The sequence below is a fragment of the Solanum pennellii genome, chromosome 7, assembly GCF_001406875.1.
Source record: "Solanum pennellii chromosome 7, SPENNV200".
NCBI lineage: Eukaryota > Viridiplantae > Streptophyta > Magnoliopsida > Solanales > Solanaceae > Solanum > Solanum pennellii.
In genome coordinates, this window is record NC_028643.1 from 428431 (window position 1) to 450030 (window position 21600).

Sequence of the window (21600 nt, forward strand, 5' to 3'; positions counted from 1 at the left end):
TCATATACAAATACAAACCATCGTATACAAATACAAATCAAACAAAGAATTGTTAGTTGAGAACTATATAAATGTGTTGAATTATACATGTATACAAACGTGACTAATTATACAAACTCGAGGTTATCCCACACAATTAATGGGCAATATTAATCTCGAGCGGTAATCATAGTAAATTATAGCTATGATGAATAATTAATTAGTTGAAAATAGATAAAGTGTTAGTCTAACGAGCGATTCAACTAATATCATTCATCATATATGATTTCCCCCTTTTTTAATGGTGCTCACCTCGTATAACGTATACATCTTCGTATAGTATGTGAGCTATTTTAGAAGAACGGGATTCAACTAATATCATTCATCATATATAATTTTCTCCCTTTTCTGATAGAGCTCACCTCGTACAACTTATACATCTTCATATAGTGTGTGAGCTATTTTACAGGAGCGGGGTTACGGTGTATACCAAAATGATTGTATAAAATATACCTAACCTAAAGTTAATTCTCTAAAATTTAGACAATAATTGTATAATTGTACCTAACCTAAAGTTAATTCTCCAAAAAGTATATAACTCCATTTTTACTCTCTCTTTCTTCCTTCGTTTCTTCTTGAAATCTCATTTCCTTCACCTGCACTTCACGGGCACACACGAACATGGCACCCCCCAATCAATCTCCGTTTTCATCGCCATTCTTTAATCAAAATTAAATTTTTTTAATTTAAAAAAATACCCAAATCGATTCCGTTTGACCTAGAAGACAAAAAACCAGAAAAAACCCTAGTACCATTTTTTTTTTGGTATCAGGAACTGTGTATTTTGATATACCCTTTATTGAATCTGAATCGATCTAAAAACCCCAAGTGTTGTTTGAGTTAATTACATGTCTTAGATGAGGTTTACTAGAAGATTTACGAGGATTTTTATTATCCTCTGTTTGATTGCTGTTTTTGTTACAACTCCAATCTTGTTGTTTTCTTCACATAGGTTGATTCATCTTGGTTCTGATGGTATGATTTTGATTTCTATGCATTTTCAAGTTGTTTGGGTTTGTGGGGTTCATTTTGTTTTTGCTAATTTGATTTGTTTGGTTGGATTTTGTTCACATTTGGGTTGTTGCAGCATCGAAGGAGTTTGTTGGAGATTTATCCATTCTTGTAAGATTTCTACTGTTACTATTTACTGTTTATTGCACTTCGGTTGTTGTATTATTTTGTGGTAGTGACTGTTCCTTTTTCAGTGTGTGTTGTCATGCTTTCATTAGTTTCAAATTGCTTTCCAATGCTTTACTTGAGATGAGATGTAGGGGTAAGGTTTGCTTATACATACTCTCCCCAGACCCCACACGTGGGATTACACTGGGTGTGTCGTTGTTGTAAGATTTCTTTTCCTTTATTCAGTTTTTGTTGCGGGTATTGCTCGTTTTGGTGTATGTTGTTGAGAGGAAGTAGATAAAGCAGCATAGATTATTTTGAACATTTGGTTTTACTATTTTAGAATGCTTTTGCTAGTAATCTGTGGTAGCTTTTTGAGGGGAAGTAGATAAAGCAATATAGATTATTTTGAACATTTGATTTTTCTATTTTACAATGTGTTTGCTGGTAATCAGTAAGAGCTTTTTTTTTTTAATAAAAGAAGTTGTTTTTTTGGGACACTTGTTGTTTACCTATTTTCGAGCTGGTGTAAAAGATAAAGCTGTTAATGGTCCCCATACTTCCATAAGTTCCATTTACCCTGTCTATTTGTTTTGGTATATGTTGCTGAGGGGAAGTTGATAAAGAAGCATGGATTGTTTTGACATTTGATTTTACTCGTGTAAATTGTGTTCTCTAGTAATTTGTAAGAGCTTCTTCCTTTTTTACAGCTGAAGTTAGTTTTTTGGTACCCTTGTTGCTTGTAGATCAAGCTGTTAATGGTCCCCATACTTCCATTACCCTGCCCTTTTGTTTTTGTATATGTTGCTGAGGGGAAGTTGATAAAGAAGCATAGATTGTTTTAAAACGTTTGATTTTACTCATGTAAATTGTGTTTTCTAGTAATTCGTAAGAGCTTCTTCTTTTTTTATAGCTGAAGTTAGTATTTTGGTACCCTCTTTGTTTGCATAATTTGGACTTGGTGTAAAAGATCAAGCTGTTAATGGTCCCCATACTTCCATTACCCTGTTCCTTTGTAAAGGCTAGGATGCAGAGTTTTCTGTGAGAAGAATTATCTACTTATTGCTTGTGTCAGTTTTTGACTGGACCCCGAGTTTTATGATGTTTGTTAACTCATATAGAGTCTATTTTTATAGTAGTGGTGATGATCAAAATGTCGAAGTAGTAGCCGTTAACAAGTTCGTTTGATAGAAAAGATCATATCAAAGTTAATAATTTGAATGCTTTGGAAGTTCTAAAAAGATGGAAAGAGTGTCATGTAAATTGAAACAAATGGATTCTATTGTATGAGATCTGATTGAGATTTTTCTTATTTGGGTTTTGATTGGAATTGATGGATTATATTGTTATGATATGATCTGACTGATATTTCTATTTCTCCATTTCAGAAGCACAGGATAGAGGTTCAGGCGCTTAATGCAGTCCAACAGGTGATATAAACTCTATATAAGTTCTTCCAACTGTGAACATCCACTTGAATTGAACTTATGTTTGCAAACCTTTTTCTGCCTTTTGGTTTAGGAAGAAGTTGAAAACCTCAAAGAACCAATCTTGGATGTCTACCGAGATGGAAACCAAATTTCTGCAGTTAGTTTGTATACCATTGATAAGAATGATAGTCTTGGTCAACCTAAGAATATCAGTTTGGCGGGAAATAATGGTAATTTAATTATTCAGATGTTCTTTACATCCCATCCCCCCCCCCCACAACCACCACCACAAGCATTTCTTTTCATTCAATAACTGGAACTTAATTGTACACATTCCTACCTAATTTCAGAAACCACACATGATACAAAGAAAGTAGGTCAACAAAGTTTACCAGAGGAAACAGTGGGCAGACGAGAAAAGGTATCGGTATGTATGGAGGTCCATTGGACACCACATCAAAGATCTCATTCATATAGTGTGAAATTTTCTTCATCATTCCTTTTATTTAATAAATAGATTTCAATCTTTTAATTAGTACAGTATAAATCATAGAGTTGCTGCTGGTGGAATCATTTGCAAGTAGAGCGCAATGGTTACAAATCATTCATATAGTTGATCCTGAAATTTGGCATAGTGGGCATAGTGGAACAGTTGATTAAACTTGAAAGCCAGTAATGTTGTTTCTCCAGAGCTTGAGACTAATAGATGTACTTTTATTATTGTTTGGCTAAAATAGAATTGATGGTGGTTATATAAAATATCACGTGTTGTTTGCAGCTTGAGAGTTGCATATGCATACAGCTGGATTCCCTTGTTTAGTGGTGTTTGAATTTTGAAGGTGTTGCTTTAATGTGGTGATTGTGATAATGTGTAGTAATAAACTATGTCTTCATGCTTTGGAACCTTACAAGAAATGGTTTTCTTAGATTAAGTTAAATTAGCAAATTTAGATTTTGCATGTTCATGACGATAGGGAAGCTGTCGATTTGATGGTTCAGATGAATTTTTTTGTTCTTTTTCTTTTTTTTCCTAAATCAAAAGAAAGTTTGACTGGACGCTTATAGGAAGGGAGTTTTCATGTGCCATGCTCATTTATGATTTTCACTTTTCAAGATTCAGCGGTTGTGTAAAATAAAATGTGATAAAGTAAAATCTTAATTATTGTATTGAGGGTTTAAAGTAATATTGGTTTCTCTTTCCACTGGCCGTGGATGGTTGAATACTACTGGTCAACTCCTGGAATATGTTTTATGTATTTTGTGCATGTTAACTGCAATTAGCGTGATCACCTGATTTCACTTGGTTATATTGCAGGAAAAATCCAGAGCAAAAGAGGTGCGACAGAATGTACAGTCTCATCCACGGAGGGTATTGGATGAGAGGGTGAAGGAGATTAAAGATCAGCTGATAAGGGCCAAAGCATTCTTGAATTTTGCACCGGCAGGTAGTAACTCTAATTTTGTGAAAGAGATAAAGCTACGAATTAAAGACTTGGAACGAGCTGCTGGTGAAGTTTCAAAAGATTCTGATTTGTCAAGGAGGTAAGATGATAATTCTTTTATCACTTTAATTCTTCGTAATACTGTAATAGCTATGACATCATCTCTTTGTAATAGCTTTGGCATTATCTCTTATTTGGACACAAGCTCAAACCTGGACACATAATGGAACCTGGCTGATTTGATATATGTTGGTTGCTCCACCGTCGCATAAATCTGCTTGGCTTGAGTAATGGCTCTTTTGAGCTATTTTCTGTACCTTCTTTTTTTTACAAGTGTGAGTTATGTTTTGTACTTGTTGTGTCTGAAAGAGTATCCAGGAGAAGGTCGAAATGGTTAAATGAAATTGACAAATAACTTGGTGCTTAAGTTAATTATGTACACAAAAAGTGACTTAACTTGTTATTGGTCCCTCAGTAGTTGACGAAATTTGGTTGGTCTGGTAACTATGTGTTGAATGTTGGCAAGTGAAAGTGAATATGTTTTTTCTTAGTCTTGTCATTAAGTACTTAGTGTATTTATTCTCTTTATGACCTTTTCCTATTTTTTAGTTCCAGACCCTACATAGTGGGATTTCACTGGGTTTTTTGTTGTCCTGTTTTTTAGTTTACTTTTTGGGCGCAGTTATTAATCTGTGAATGGATGTTTGGATGTCTTGAGATAAAAATGGGTTGGGGAAGTGACAATAAGGCTAACTTTGTAAAAGGGAAGTCGTCCGACTTTTAAATGCTAAAATATGGGAAAAGTATTGAAGAGTGTAGAGGAAAGCGTTTACTTTTGGAAAGTTGATAGAATCTTTAAAATAGGAAGTATACTATTTTGATTGCAAACTAGGGAGCAGTTAAATGATGTATGTATGATCTAAGAACAGTTATCATTTTTAGGGCAATACAGAAGATGAAGGCTATGAGTGCAACCCTGTCGAAAGCTAGTAGATTGTTCCCTGATTGCTCGGCAATGGTGAAAAAACTTCGTGCGATGACGTATAATGCTGAGGAACAACTTCGAACGCAAAAGAATCAAGCTTCCTTCCTTGAAAATCTTGCCGGAAGAACTACTCCGAAAGGCCTTCATTGCCTCTCCATGCGGTTAACCACTGAGTACTTTGCCCTACAAACCGAGGAGCAGAAACTACCTAACCAACATAAATTTCAGAATCCAGATCTCCACCACTTCGCTGTTTTCTCTGACAATGTTTTGGCATGTTCTGCAGTTGTCAACTCAACTGTATCAACTGCTAGGGTGAGCATCTCCTTAATTTTCTTATTCTTGGCTTTTAATTTTCTTTTTTTCAATTTCTTTCTACTCCCTCTCTTTCAGTTTATGTGTATTACTTCCCTTTTTAGTCTATTTTAAAAAGAAAGCAAATTTTTGTATTTAACTCTCCTCTTTAGTTCCATTATCTCACATGGCATGTTTAAAATCACAAGATTCAAAAGACATTTTTGGTGTATTACACAAAATTTTAATTTAAGACCACAAGATTCAAAAATCTCTTTATTTTCTTGATCTCTGAGCCAGTCATACCATTTTAAGAAATTTAACAGAAGGGAGTATATTTTTTATTCACGCTCTATTTTTCCCTTTTAGGTTTTCTCATTGTTAATCTGCTGTGATCTTAAGATGATTAAGAATAGAACATAGGTATTTGGAGTATATGTCATTTTGCACATGGCCTTTAGAGGAAATTTTTAACATTTAGTATCTATGTTAAACTGATGCTTACCTGTAAGCAGCTTTGGCTTTAGTGCGGAACAGAGTAATTCCAATTGTGCATTTAAGTCCACTATCGACTTATGAGAACACATATGCTATTATTTGTTGGTTTCCTCACTTCTGCAAATAGAATTCAAAGAACTACTATGATTGCGGTATCATTATCGTTTGTAACTTATCATGCAACTGTCATGTATGGAAGGGCTAAACTCTGATGATTTTGTAACAGTAGATGCAAGGAGCAACTATTGATCACTATATATAGTTTGAAGACAAGTTAAATAATCATGGTTATGCACGAATTTATACTATTGATTACTATAGATTTTACAACAACAACATTCCGAGTGTGATCCCATAGGGTGGGGTCTGGGGAGGGTCGCAAACCTTACCCCTACCTCGTAGAATAGAAAATCGTTTTCCGACAGATCCCTGGCTCGAGCAAAGCATTTGAAAAACGGGAATACGGAAACGATTACTATATATTTTGAAGACATAAATTAAAAAATGGTACGTTATGCACAAATTTATGCGAGTGTTTATGTATTTGGCAGGCTCCAGAGAAGATTGTGTTTCATGTAGTGACAGATTCTCTTAACCTACCAGCAATGACAATGTGGTTCTTGTCGAATCCTCCTGGCAAAGCAACGATTCAGATCCAGAGCATAGACATGTTTGATTGGTTACTGAACAAGGATACTCTGCAGAAGCAAGAGTCTCTTGATCCAAGATACACTTCTCCACTGAATCACCTGCGCTTCTACCTGCCTGAAATTTTTCCTTCTCTCAACAAGATAGTGCTCCTTGATCATGACGTGGTTGTGAAAAGGGATCTAAGTGGACTTTGGCACATCAATATGAATGGTAAAGTGAATGGTGCGGTGGAGACTTGTCTTGAAGGCGAGCCGTCATTCCGGCGAATGGATATGCTCATCAATTTCACTGACCCCATGGTGGCAGCGAAATTTGACGCGAAATCATGCACATGGGCATTTGGGATGAATTTGTTTGATCTGCAGGAGTGGAGGAAACGAAACTTGACTGGGCTCTATCACAAGTACTTGGAGCTGGTATGCATCTATATCCTGTTGTTTGTTAATTACTTATGGAATTGACCAGCGATTAATCATATTCTTAGCTTCTCTATAATAATGTATGTGTATAATTTGACTTATAGCTGTTATATTTTACATTGTTCTCCTTTTATTCGTCACTGCCTCATTTTTAGCCCATGCATTATGCAGGGAAGTGATAGACCATTAATGAAAGCTGGTACTTTGCCCATTGGTTGGATGACCTTCTACAAACATACACGTGCTATAGATCGGAGATGGCATGTCTTGGGATTGGGGTACGACTCTGGTGTCAAACTGAATGAAATCGAGCAAGCAGCTGTGATTCATTATGATGGAGTTATGAAACCATGGTTAGAGATTGGACTCCAGAAGTTCAAGCCGTACTGGAAGAAACACGTTAGGTATGAACATCCTTTTGTGCAACAATGCAATATTCATGACTAGGAATTTTATCCTTTAGCAGTAGGCTGAGTTCCATTTCACCAAAATCACGTAGTGTAGGAACCCCTCACGTTCACCTTATTCTTTCACACATTGATCCCGCAATTTTTAACTTGTAAAGTCCAACTTTTACTCCCCTCCTGTCCACGTTTATTTCCTGCTCAGCGGTCATAGAAATTTATCCCACAATAGCAATAACTTGGGACCTGATATTGGCATGTCCCTGAGATTCCTGCAATGCTTGGACTTGCATGTATATTGATCTTGTAGAATGCTAAAAATGTTCTTATGATTTACCAGTTGTAGATGAGATAAGAAATATATTTCTCTGTGACATTCTTCTTCTTGTAGAATGTATATTGTTGAAGAGGGAGGGATTGCTTTGGAAAAAACTTATAGGGTGCACCTTATTTTAGTTTTTTCAATCATAGACACAACTAATCTAGATTCACACTGTAGAAAGCCCATCATGGCTAGTGTTTTAACGTTCTCAAGGTTCGAACTTAAGACCTCTAGTTAAGTGTCTCGGATAACAAATTTTATTCATAGCATTAAATTTTCAAAGTCTAAAATGTAAACCAATTATTATTACTATGAATATGGCAAAGATATTTTAAGACAATTTCCTAGAATGGCTCTTTGGATTCTGTATGATAGGTAATCAACTAATCATCATTAGGGGATGTGATTATTGATGAGTAAACCTTAACATGATTTTAAAGGAGACTCAATCATCAACATCAATTTAAGTTTCCTTCTTCGAATATCGGAATAAGACTTTTGTCGACATTGAGCCATTTTCAACCTTTTGCGAATTTGTTGGGAATGACATTTTGGTCTCAATGGAATCGACAAAACATGTCGTTTGAGGTCGTTTTGTCAAAATGTTTATCAAAGTTGTTACTTTAATCGAAAAACACAATAAAACGCCAAGAAGTGAAATACTCACACTGACACCTTTGGGAATCCAATCAAAAGGTTGTTCTAGACCAAAATCGACATTCTGAAGCTAGTTGCATTGATAGAATTCGATTTGAGCACGTTCATCAAAAAGTTGACCTAAGTCAAATTTTGACTGAACTTAAAGGCTAAAATGCCTAATCACACTGACTCTAAATAGAAGCTTGAAAACCTAAACCAATCATCACAGCAGACAAAAAGGACTCTTTCAGAGCTTGTGGAACTGATAGAGTTTTGATTCAACGTCAGAATCTCTGAATGTTGACTGAAGTCAACTCTGTCAAGCATTGAAGTCAACTCTGTCAAGCAATGAAGTCAACTCTGTCAAGCATTAAGCTTTCAAAACTCAAAACTCGCGCCAAACTCAACGAAATTTTACCTTGTATAAAAATCATGTACTATGATATTTCTCGAGAAATCCCGAGTTTCTTTCCCAACAATTTTCCACTCCGCACTACACTCTACGTCGACACAGGAGAGGAGGACCAGGCATTTTGTATCTACGGGATAGGATTTGACAGTCTTCATCAAGAGAACTTCAATCTAATACTCATAATGGATAAACTCATGTTTTACCTCTATTTTCATTATGAGGATGTATCATGTCAAGATCCGTTCAAATTGAATCACGCCAACGTTATGGAAGTTTTTGGATCATGTAAAATAATAGTAATACCAAAAATAACACCTTTTATAATCATGATTATACTTTAATAAGTTAAATCCAATATATTTCACTTTTTCTTGCCTCTTTTTTCTCTTTCAATTATGCATGCCTCCTTGCTCATTCTCTCCCTCTTTTGTTGCACTTCATTCTCTCTTTCTCTCTTGCTCGTCTCCCTTTATATATATACACAATATATTTCACTATGATACTCCACATAATAGAGACATTATTTATTCAACTCTATTTTGCCAAATAGAGGGAATGAATACATGGAAAAAAAGAGAAGAAACTACTTGTGTCAAGTGCAACTCTCTAGTCATTGTTTTAACACACTGTTTTGGATCAACATGTACCTATCAATCTATATTTCTTTATTTTTGTATCGCGAATGAAAAGCGATACAAAAGTGAACACATACTAGTGATAAAATTGTATCATCTTGTATGTATTAAATACGACTTGTATCGGTTTGTATGTATCGAATACAACCTATATCTTTGTATAGCGAATGAATACAACTAATACAACTGTATTAGTAGCATGTATGTGTCAAATACAACTTATATCAGTCTGTATTTCTCTACCATGAATGAATACAAGTGATACAACATGTATCAACAAGTATGTATCTGATACAATTATATCAACATTCATATATCATTGTGTATTCGTCGATACAACTTAAATTCATCAAATATAATTTGTATCTAGCATCTAGCTAGCCTCTCTCCTCATGCTATAAATGATAAATACATAAACTGTAGCAATAGATTTCTCAAAACCCTTAACATCAGTCATTTCTGAATTTCTATTTAACAGTCTCAAATTAAGTACCAAGATAGTTATAGTTAAGATTAAGATACATTTCACCTTCCAAACATTTGAAAAGGAAGATACTAAATTTCAAAGGGTTTGATTGGTGGTATGATCACATCATCTTCTGGAATTGTGGTCAAAATCTCTTTGCTACTTGTTGCTCCTTTATTCTTGATCTCCATGCTTTTCTTTTCTTTCTGTGCTACAAACAATCATATATAGTGACCGATCTAGGATTTAAATATCATAGTTTCAAATTCGAAATTTTCTCGCGGCCTAATTAATTTACTTGATTCAAACTATACTTATTTATTAGTGGGTTTATAACACATATAAGGTATGAGTCAAGATTATTGTGTTAGGGTGAATTTACATACATCTTTAACTACATATGCTCCTAATCTTTAACATTATCATGTAGTTTAATTTACAAAAAAAAAAGAAAAAAAAGAAGAAAAGAGTAATAGATTACCTTGAGTTCTCCTGAATCTTATAATTTCAAGGGCACGTTGCAAAGCTGGATTTTCTGCTGCTGATGTTATAGCTTCATTTATGTTCATGGGGCTTACGGTTCTACTAATTGATACTTCTGCCCGCTCACCTTCCTCCATTACTTTTTTGTCCTTGATACTACTAGTGTTTTGCACTTGTAGCCTTGGCTTCTTTGATGAATTTGCTAATGGGGGCTTTGTAGAAGCCATTTGTGTTGATTGACCAACCTATATAAAAGAGAGAAAAATATTATTTTACTTGCTATATAGACAGACTAGCATATATATATATATATATATATGGATTTTTTTGATAGGTATACATCTATCTCTGACTTTTTAGGACAAAATGTTATCTAATCAATTGATCAATCGATTTTAAGCTAGATACGACATTTGACCTATAAATATCTTACGATTTTTCAGTGATGATATTGAACTGGTCTTTGATCTATATACATTCTATAATTTTAAGGCAAAGATTGTTCAATTAATAGGTCATACTTGAGCCTAGAAACAATATCTATATTATATGCATTCTATGACTAAAAATAAAGAGTACTCGATCGATAAGTCTTGAGTATAATAATGGTCCTTGACCTATATGCGTTGTGTGATTTTCAAGCAAAAGAAAATTGATCGTTCAGTTTTAAGCCTGGTGACGATCTTTGACCTATATGTATTCTATGGTTTTAGGCAAAAAAAATGTTAAACTGATAAATTGATTGATTACTTTGTGTTTATGTGACTCAATCAGTATTTTTAGTGTATCAAATTAATAAAGAAATTGAAAAAGAAAAAGAAGCAATCAACTTACCTCAATTGAAGAAAAGAAGAGAAAGAGCAACAAGTTGGTAAATTGTGAAGGGAAGAAAGAGATTAAATAGTTAAAATGAAGAAAATGATTAATTACTTATTAATTACATGTCACTAATTCAGTCAACTCTCATAAAGAGAGATTGATTGTTGTAATATATAGATGGTTAAATGCACCATAATTTCTTTGTTAAAAATAAAATGTGACAAAAAGTAAAGAAAATAGCAATTTAAGTAAAAAAAACCTTTACTTCACATTAAATGCAAGTTTCCTCAAAAGATGATCATAATTTGACCAAACAAACACAAACATAAAATATATTAAGCTTGACTATTTCATAATTGCATAATAGAACTTAAGTTCATGAGGAGAATTTTCTTTGTTGTCTCTTTATCAATTTCTTTGTTAGTTTGATATACTGAAATTACTGAGGAAGTTATATAAATGCATAGTAATCAATCAGTTCAAAATTAGTTAATCAATTTAGCATTTTTTGTCCAGAAAATCATAAATTACATATAGGTGAAAGATTGTTAGTAGGTTCAAATTGATCAATTAAATATTTTTTGCTTGAAAATCACACAGCGCATATATGCTAAAGACCTTTATTATGCTCAAGGATAATCAATCGAATATTCTTTATTCTAGGCTCAGGTGTGACCTATTAATTGAGCAACTTTTGTCTGAAAATTATCACATGTATATAAATCAAAGATCAACTCAATATCACCATCGATAAATCATAAGGTATTTACAGGTTAAATGTTGTGTTTGGCTTAGAATTAATCGATCAATCGAACACCCTTAAACATTTCCCTTTCCTCGAAAGTCGTATATATAACAAGCAAAAAAGTATTTCCCTCTCTCTTTTATTTAGGTTGATCAATCAACTCTAATGGCTTTTGCAAAGCCTTTATTGGCAAAATCATCCACAAAAAAGTTAAGACTACAAGTGCAAAACACTAGTAATATCGATGACAAAAAGTAAAGAAGGAGGGGAAGGGTGCAGAAGTATCAATTAGTAGAACTGTAAGTCTCACGAGAATAAATGAAGCTATAGAATCAACAACAAAAAGTTCAGCTTTGTAACTTACCCTTGAAATTATAAGATTTGGCGTCACTCAAGGTCATTCAGTACTCCCTTCTTTTCTTTCTTCTTTTTTTAATCAAATTAGTTGAAGGCCTTTTTATTAAAAGAAAATTATTTGTCTTAATCAAATAAATTCTCGAATTTCTACCAAAGATCATGATAACGCAAAAATTTTCAAAAGAACATCTTATACAAATTCTCTATGGAATCTAGAAGATTTAAATTCAAGCACAATGAATCAAACTAGACAATGTACAAAAGCTATAATGATAAATCTTGATAGAAACAAATTATTTTCACCTTTGCTATGATCTTCTTTCTAATGGTGTTTTCAACATTATTAAAAATGTGACACTTTATGTAGGAGGGAAATGACCACTAACCCATCTAATTTGTTTGCAACATCTACAATTATGATTTTTTCTCATATCAAAATTATATTTTTCTTTGTTGTGTAACTTCATATAGAGTATTTGTGATTTGTGCATGTGTTGTATATAAATTCAATAAAGTTTTCTCATTCCCTCTTTATCAAAAAGGGACTTCATTCTTAAGATTTAATATAAATTAGTGAATAAACAATTAAATAATCATAACTCATGAAAATTCTTAAATCTATACCCAAAATTATGATACACATGAAAATTTGAAATATTATTACATTAGACATAAATAAGCCAGAGACATATTTGTAAACTCACAACCAACTAGGGTCGAGAAAATCATTAATTAGTTGTAATTTCAAGTACATTAGGGTCCAAAATGGCTATATCTTTACAAAGATTCTAAAGAACTGAAATCATTAAGTCTCCCATATCGATTGTAGGATGGACATTTGACTACTTCTTTATATGGACTCGGAAAATCTTTTCCTTTTCTTGGAAGAATTTTCTGAGGGCATTTCCGCGTTAGCCTTTCCCGCGATGTCAATTTCTAAGAATTTAATTGGTAGCATGATCTCATAATTTTCTGGAATTGTAGCCAAAATCTCTTTGCTACTTCTTGTTCCTTTACTCTTGATACCCATACCTTTTGGAGCAATGACTTCTGATTTGCCTTCTTCTATAGTCTTTCTTTTTCGCGCATCTAAAAGTTTGAATACATAGAGACAGATCGAACATTTAAATTAAATGTCGAGTGAATTTCATATATAGTTATAAAAAATCAGTTAACTATCTCTCTATTAATAATTTTTTAAATAAATCATTACACTTTGTTCAAATATAAGAAGAATGAAAACAAAAAAAAATTGATTATGTAATATATATATATAAATTATTGAATCTCTTTTGCATATAGAAATCTTACTTTATTTCATAGATGTGTTTGAACTTTGAAATCAATGTTTGTAGCCTTCATACTTTTTTAATAGTTTGATACTCTTTATTTAGAATTCACTATTTTGAAAAGGTAGGAACCAATGATAATTAAATTCATTGCTAATTCTTTTAGTAATAAAGAACTATAAAAAAAAATATGTCAACTATAAGTTATTTTACCTATGAATTTAATAGCTAATTTTTAACTTTTTTTTTTTAATAATGTATAAATATAAAATATATATCAAAAAAAAATAATTAAAGGAGAAGTGTGTAGATAAGAAAGAGTTAGTGAAACTCACTTTTACCCCCTTAATATTTGGATTTGAGAAACAATATTTTCTTTACATTTTTGAATGAGACAATAAAAATCAATGACTAAAAATACATTGAATTTTTGCCTAGAAAGAATCAAAATAATGAGATGTTTTCTAGCAAAGGGTGTTTAAGTGATGGATAACTTTTCAGCTCAACAATAATCTCTATATACTTGATGATATTCAGGCAAAAAATGTTTAATTGTGAAGGCAGCAAAGAATTAAATGGTTGAAATAAAGAAAAAGGATTACTAATAAATTATGTATTAATTATAATCCACATTTAAGAGACAACTAGTTTTTTTTTCTTTTTAATTTTATACTTATTGTTAATAATTCACAAACTAATAAGAGTGTTAGTAATGCAAAATGCAAATTTAACAAATGAAGAAGAATTAAGGAAGTACTCCATCCCTCTCAAACTATTTTTGTGATTTATAAATATAATTTTCTCAAATAAGTTGTTATCTTAAAAATTCAAGAGAACACCAATATCTTCTTTCATTCAATTAGTATTAATAATTGTTCTTGAAAACTATAAAAACATCTTAACATCTCAATAGAGTGAAAAATAGTAAAAAAACTCTTTTTTTTTATAAAAAAAAGTGAATAAAAGAAAAATACGATACATAATTGAGTAAAAAAAGCAAAAGATGTTGTCGGAGGAAACATGACGATACTTACCTTAGCTTTCCTAGCGACATTAGTTTCCAGATTCACTCAGTGACGATCTTAGAATATGAAAGTCCTTAAACATGTTTTACATCATATATATACAAATTTCCTCCAAGAGGTTGATTTGACCAAATAGCACAAAGAAATGTTTAAGCATGCAATTACATTTGTCAATCAATAAAATAATAAGATTGACATATTTTTAAAACGTGTTGAAGAGACCTTATTTTCTTTCTATTGAGATGACTATATTTAGTGTGTTTGTTGTTTGTTTGTTTACTATTTTGTAACTGAAATTGAGTTTCTTTGTTCTTATACTCAAAAAGGAAGTTTTCTTGTTTGCTTTAAAAGAGTTGAATAATTGTAATTCATTAAAATTGTTAAGATTCTCAATCATGATAAATACCAAAATATAAAATTTATTGAACACTAAAGATTGAGGTGGACCTAAAGGCTTAAAATCGAAACATTATATTAGCCAGAAATAAGCGAGAGACATTTTATACTTACAAATAACAATAACAACATTAACTAGCTGTATTTCCAAATAAAAAATCGAGATCGAAAACTCATGAACGGTAATCATAATGATAAATAAATTGAGTTTGAGAATTATCGACAAATACTGAAAACAAGTTATCTATTGTCGTCGTATACATCATAATACCCTCTTTAACTTTAATCGAAATGTTATATTAGACAGAAAACAATTAGAGACGTATTTATAAACTCACAACCGACAATAACAAGCATTGACGAGGCATAATTTCAAACAAATTGGGGTCGAGAACTCATAACTGACAATAACTGATCGTTCTTGCAAATAAATTGAGTTTAGGAATCACCGACAAACACAGAAAAAAGTTCTTTGTTGTCATTTTCATTATGCTACCCAATTTAACTTTATTGAAATTTTATATTAGGCAGAAAACAGTAGGAGAGTTATTCTCAAACTCACAACCGACAATAACAATCATTAACTAGGCGTTATTCCAAACAAATCGGGGACAAGATTCGATAAATCAACAATGACAATATAAACTAGTCTAAATTCCAAATAAGTTAAGGTCGAGATTAAACCATGAACCTGCAAATAAAGGGAAAAACCTTCGGGGTGGCCCAGTTGTTTGAGCTTCAGATTTCCATGTTGGAGGTCTCAAATTTGAAACCCCTTGCCAACGAAAGCAAGGGGTTTGCCTTCTGGGTCGAGCTCGTTGCACCAGGCTTGTCTAGTGCGGATTACCTCTCCTATGTGGTTTGCAAGCTATTGCATAGGAGTGAGGGTTTTACCCTGTGCACACCCAAAGAGTAGCGCCTACGGATTTCCCTTGTCATAAAAATATGGAAAATCTTCTTTATTGTCATATACATAATATAACAACATACCTAATATAATCCTGCAAGTAGAATTTAGGATGAGTAGAGTGTATGTAAATCTTATTTTTACCTTGGGACGTAGAAAGATTATTTTCCATTAGAACATGTGCTTAAGAAAAAACATAATGAATCACTGTGGAAAAGGAAATAACATAAGTGAGAACACTCCGATTTACTAGACTTCTACCCTAATTGTGTCCTTCATAGCCTCCTATCCAAGGCCTTGTTCTGATAAGTCAAAGATATTCATATCTTGTCTAATCATCTTCCCAATACTTCCTTGGTTTGACTCTACTTTTTCTGAAATCAACTTTGGCTAACCTCTCACATCTCTGCAATGTAACATCTATACATTTTCTTTTACATGACTAAACTATCTTAGTCTTGTTTTTTTTTTCTTGCATCTGTCCTCCACCGAGGTCCTATCCACCTTAACCCAAATATCTTCATTTTTAATTTTATCTCACATAATAAGCTTATAAATCAATCTGATCACCCTTATTTCTACAACTTTCACCTTATAGACATGAGAGTTCTTGACTAGTGAACATTCTACCACATACATAGTTGGTGTATCACCACTCTGTAGAGCTTGTCTTAACGTTTTGATAGATCCTTCTTATAACACAAGCCTTCTACACGAGCCTCTATTTCATCTACCCTACATCTATACAATGTGTGATATCGTTGTCAATTTCTCGACTACCTTGGACAATAGACTCAAGATACTTAAAATTGTCTCTCTTTTGGATGACTTATGTATCAAGTATCACTTTCACATTAGATTCATGTAACGCATCACCGAACTTGCATTTCAGTTATTTTATCTTGGTCCTACTTAACCCAAATTCCTTAGACTCAAGAGTCTATCTCTCCAAACTTTCAGCTTTATGTTAACTCTGTCATAAGTCTCGTTATATACATAATGTTAAAGTAATTTGTTTGAAACTTTTATATGAACCACTTTTATAACGGTACATACAACACAAAAAGTTTTTAATAGAAAATGAATGTATGTAAATGTAATCTATCGATATAATATAGATAATGTTAATTATATTTATATATGGTGTATAGAATTATGGGAAACTTTTACATATAGCAAACATAAAATTCATATTTGTATGCTATAACAAAGTTTGCATAATTGCGCTTCATAGCAAACTTATATATGTATAATTCGCTATACGTATACAATTAAAGCGAATTGTATAAAACGAATTGTACAAAACGAGAAAGAGAGAAACCATATACAATTTGAATTGTATAAAACGAGAAAGCGAGAAAGGCAAAATTGAATTGTATAAACGAGAAAGAGAGAAATTATATACAATTTGAATTTGTATTAAACGAGAAAAAGAAAAAAGGCAAAAAGAGACTTGTGCAGGGAAGAATTGAATTGTATAAAATGAGAAAGAAAGAAATTATAACAATTTGAATTTGTGTAAAACGAGAAAGACAAAAGAGATTTGGGCAGGAAAATATTTGTGTTGTACAATTATAAGTGTAAAAGACAAAGATATATGTATTTACATGCATTTATACAATTTTCTCCCGCTTTATACAATTAGACACAATTTATACAATTCTATTGTATAAAGTGAGAGAGGCGAGCGACAAGAATGAGCGAGCGAGAGAGGGAGAGTGGCGAGCGAGAATATGAGAGAGAGGGGGACTGATAAACAGTTTGCTATGAAACACAAATAAATCAAAGGGTAGCTACTACATTTATTTTATATTATTAGTTTATCATTTTCTATACAATTATCCCTAGAATTACCGTATAATTGTGCATAGATGTATAATTTGTCATTTTTAACATATTAAAACAAAATAATTATTTTTCTCATATTTTACTGTGATATTAATTATTTATTTATTCAAATCATCGTTTTCTTAATAGACACGTAAAATTCAAATATGATAAGTGTGATAGTAAACGGAGAGTATTAAATAAGTACATCAGCCAACTACCTTTGAATCTCTTCTCATCCACTCTTTAATATCTTCTTTAAATGCACAACTTCCTACCTTCGCTATATAAACCAAATAAAGTTCCAAAATTAGTTTTCTTTTAGCTATAAACTATTTGTTTAGTAACTTTATTACTTAAATGTAGCAAATAGAAATAAATTTTTTATTTTCATTTAGAAAATAATCAAATATGATATTTATATAAACAACTCTCTTATTTATTTTAATAGAATAGAAAATTCTAAAGGGATATAATTATATATTTACCTTAAAGTTTCGATGATATATCTTTTTCCCATCTCGAATGCATTTTCAAGTTAATTTACTTTAACTCTAGTTCAATACAACGTGTATTATCATTTTTAATTTCTTTGTTTTCTTGAATTACTTAAAACTGCCTCTATTGGATGATATGAGTTGTACATCCATCTCCATACTTTCACATTCACTTTATGTTTTACATTATCGAGCTTACACTTTAAATACTCTATTTTACTCATACTTAACTCGAAACCTTTAGATTATAAGGTCTATCTACAAACTTTCAGTATACTTAACTTCATCCCACGTCTCATCGATTAATATTATTTTGTCTATGAAGTGTAAAAGGCGGATGAATTTAGTTCAATAAATAAAATCTATAGTAGGAATCGTTGCTTCGTTATAGCGACTTTTGCACCCTGTACCATCTTGAGTTATTGAAAATATTAATATCGAGAAATTAGGGATCAGACAAAACATTAGGAAATGCAAATCGGCAATCTAACGATAAAGATCGAATAGAAAACTCACTTTTCTCTCTCTATATTCGATTTAACTTATGTAAAGCGATATATCGAACCCAAAAAGAAACGAGCATGACACCTCCTCTAGATATGGGCTTAGAAACATATAAGGATTTTGAGTCGGCCCAAATATAAAACCAAACGGGTCAAAACAAAATTCAGAAGAAGTATAAATACCAAGAATACGATAAAATTTGAGTCTTTTTCCCCTTTCGAGAACCAGAGCTCTGCGATTCCTCTTCAATTCAGGTAAATTTTTTTTAAAATTTCTCTTCGATTTCAATTCATAAACCCTAATAATGGAACCCCAAATGCGCAATTTCCCTGTTTTTATACAATCGCCAGAGCTTCAGATCCCTACTCATGTCCTAAATATTGAAAACCCTAATCCTAATTTCACTTTGCAAGACCTCAAATCATGTTTGCTTGAAAAAACCCAGAAATCATTAGCTGCAATTAAGGATTCTGTCTATTTTACTTTTGATGGTCGACCCATTAAGGATTCAACTCTATTATATGGTTCTGGCATTAGCCCGTTTTCCACTTTGGTACTACGTTTCCGCCTTCGTGGTGGTGGTGGTGATGGAGGTGCCACGGGAGCGGAGTCCCGAGACTGTTATCTTAAGATGTATGCTGTTAAGAAACCGGATAAAATTGATCCAAATGAGATTAGGTTGTCTAGATGGTTGAATTGTGCGTTGTCGAACGAGTCATTAAAGCATCCGGTTGTTATTGATAAGCTTGGGAATTTGTTCAATAAGGAGACGTTAGTTGAGGCTTTATTGAAGAAAAGGGTGCCTAAGCAGTTTGGGTATATAAAGGGATTGAAAGATATGATTCCGGTTGAGCTATCGGTGATTCCGGGGAAAGAGGATAGAGGGCTTGGTGATGGTGAAGGGACTGGGTTTCAGTGCCCGGTAACAGGGTTGGAGTTCAATGGGAAGTACAAGTTCTTTGCTTTGAGGGGTTGTGGGCATGTTTTGAGTGCAAAAGCTTTGAAGGAGGTGAAATCCTCAGCTTGTTTGGTTTGCCACAAGGAGGTTGTGGAGAGTGACAAAATTGTGATCAACGGGAGTGAAGAAGAGGTTGCGGCTTTGAGGGAGAGAATGGAGGAAGAAAGGGTGAAATTGAAGGATAGTAAGAAGGTGAAGAAGGGGAGGAATGAGGATGTAGCTGTGAATGGTGAAGAGGTCATTAGGGCACCACGCTTGAGCGGGATGAAACATGGGATTGAGGATAAGCTGGTAGGCAAGGATGCAAGGAAAGTGGAAGGGAATGGTAAAATTGGCATTAAAAGTAAGATTGAAGTTAAGGATGTGAAGAATAGTGCGAGCAACGGGTCAGGGAAGAGGTTTAAGGCTGTTGATGTAGCTCCTGCTCATGCTACAAAGGAAGTCTATGCCTCCATTTTCACTTCATCCAGAAAGTCTGACTTCAAGGAGACTTATTCTTGCAGATCTTTGCCCCTTGGAAGAAACTGATAGCTGTTTTTGTCGAGGTGATCTGCTAGTGTCTTGGACTGGTTTTATTGTCTTAAAATGTTGTTTCACGATAGATAGTTACATGCTAGACCACTGAGTCGTAGATGTTGCCTCTTGCCATTTGATTCAGTCGGTACTTTATATGTATAACATACATTGTTATTGTACATTTGATATTGCTTTTTCAGAGTCTGCTTGAAACACTATAGCAGCTTTTGTTCACTCGCTTATGACCGTTTTCTGCTGATTTCTTTTAAATGATTTGTACTTCTACTAGTTCTTGTCATTCTGATACTGCTCATTCAGCTTTAAGAAAATGTGATGACCCTTCTTGAAGGTAGTTGGCTTCTTGCCAGATCATTACTCGCCTTATTTTAACATGTCGCACTGGTTTTCCTGGAACATGACATTCTTATTTAGTTGGGTATAACGCCCAATCCTTGTGGGGGCTTTAGTGATCGATTAGCTCTCGAAGCTCGTTTTGATGCAGTGTAGTTTTCAAATGAAAGCCTTTATTTCATCGTTGCACGAATTGGCAGACTATCTTCTGTTGATGAGCTCTTCTCTAATAAAGAATTTCTTCTTGTTTCCTAGTTGTTATTTGCCCTTTGTTTTTCTTTCTTTATTTCATTTGATAATTCCTTTGACTTATTCTCAACAAGGTTTATGTAGTTGTATATGAGAGTTTCTTGTTGGTTTCTGTTTGTATTGCTTTCTGGTGGTTTCATTGTTTTCTTGTATGTGGCTATGTTGTTGTGCCTCAGATTTTGGTTCGTTCCAGTACTGCTCGATTTGCCTGTACTAAAGATTGTGTTTACCCAGCCATGATATGATTTGCTCCTACCAAATTACTCAACTAACTGGACATATAATCATCATCAACTGTTGATGATTGCGTCAACAACAATAACAAACCCAGTATAGTTTCTTAAGGGAGGGCTGGAGAGGATGAGGTGTAAGGAGACATTACCTCTAACTTTGTGGGGGTAGGGAGGCTGTTTTGGATAGACGTTATGTTAAATAGGTGAGTTCTCTTGAAATGTATGTAAATTCTGTTGAAATGATTGCAGGTTTCATTTAACATCATCCTCTCCCTTATCATTCAACTAATACTACAAAGTAAGTCTATGACACTACGCCTCTACATTGATTTTGTATATTTGATGGTTTTGACTTGTATACATTGTATAATTGTTTTTAAATATTATCAGTGCATGAGATTACTTTGAGTTGAAGGTCCATATGGTTAAACATACCTCCGTTATACTTTTGATCCAAATATACTCCTACCCTTTTGACTCAGTGATTTGGGCTTTGAGACTTTTATGTTGGAGGTTTCAAGTTCGAAATTCCTTGCCAGCAAAAGTAATGTGTTTGTCTTCTAGGTTTAAGCTAATGAGAGAGCTATATTTGAATTGAAATTATAATAAGAAAAGGTATATTTAACCAATAATATATATTTGTTTCTTTTCCATTTCTATTTCGCAAGATAGGAATTGAGTTACATATA

The 21600-nt window shown here is 33.0% G+C and overlaps 2 protein-coding genes across 3 annotated transcripts; both read left to right on the forward strand.

Annotated features, from left to right (window-relative positions):
* The first annotated feature begins 525 nt into the window (after positions 1-525).
* LOC107026558 (probable galacturonosyltransferase 6) lies at positions 526-7655 on the forward strand. Of its 2 annotated transcripts, none has more exons than XM_015227562.1 (9): positions 526-1014; positions 1127-1161; positions 2547-2588; positions 2680-2818; positions 2939-3015; positions 3904-4130; positions 4973-5330; positions 6359-6874; positions 7049-7655. In XM_015227562.1, the coding sequence occupies exons 1-9, from the start codon at positions 897-899 to the stop codon at positions 7322-7324; spliced, it is 1788 nt and encodes a 595-aa protein (XP_015083048.1). In that variant the 5' UTR covers positions 526-896; the 3' UTR covers positions 7325-7655. The 2 variants fall into 2 exon arrangements, with proteins under 2 accessions (XP_015083048.1, XP_015083049.1); XM_015227563.1 differs by having other exon boundaries at positions 2939-3009.
* Positions 7656-18798: 11143 nt separating this feature from the next.
* LOC107025857 (protein RTF2 homolog) lies at positions 18799-20366 on the forward strand. Its single transcript, XM_015226626.2, has one exon. The coding sequence runs from the start codon at positions 18909-18911 to the stop codon at positions 20088-20090; it is 1182 nt and encodes a 393-aa protein (XP_015082112.1). The 5' UTR covers positions 18799-18908; the 3' UTR covers positions 20091-20366.
* The last annotated feature ends 1234 nt before the right edge of the window (positions 20367-21600 follow it).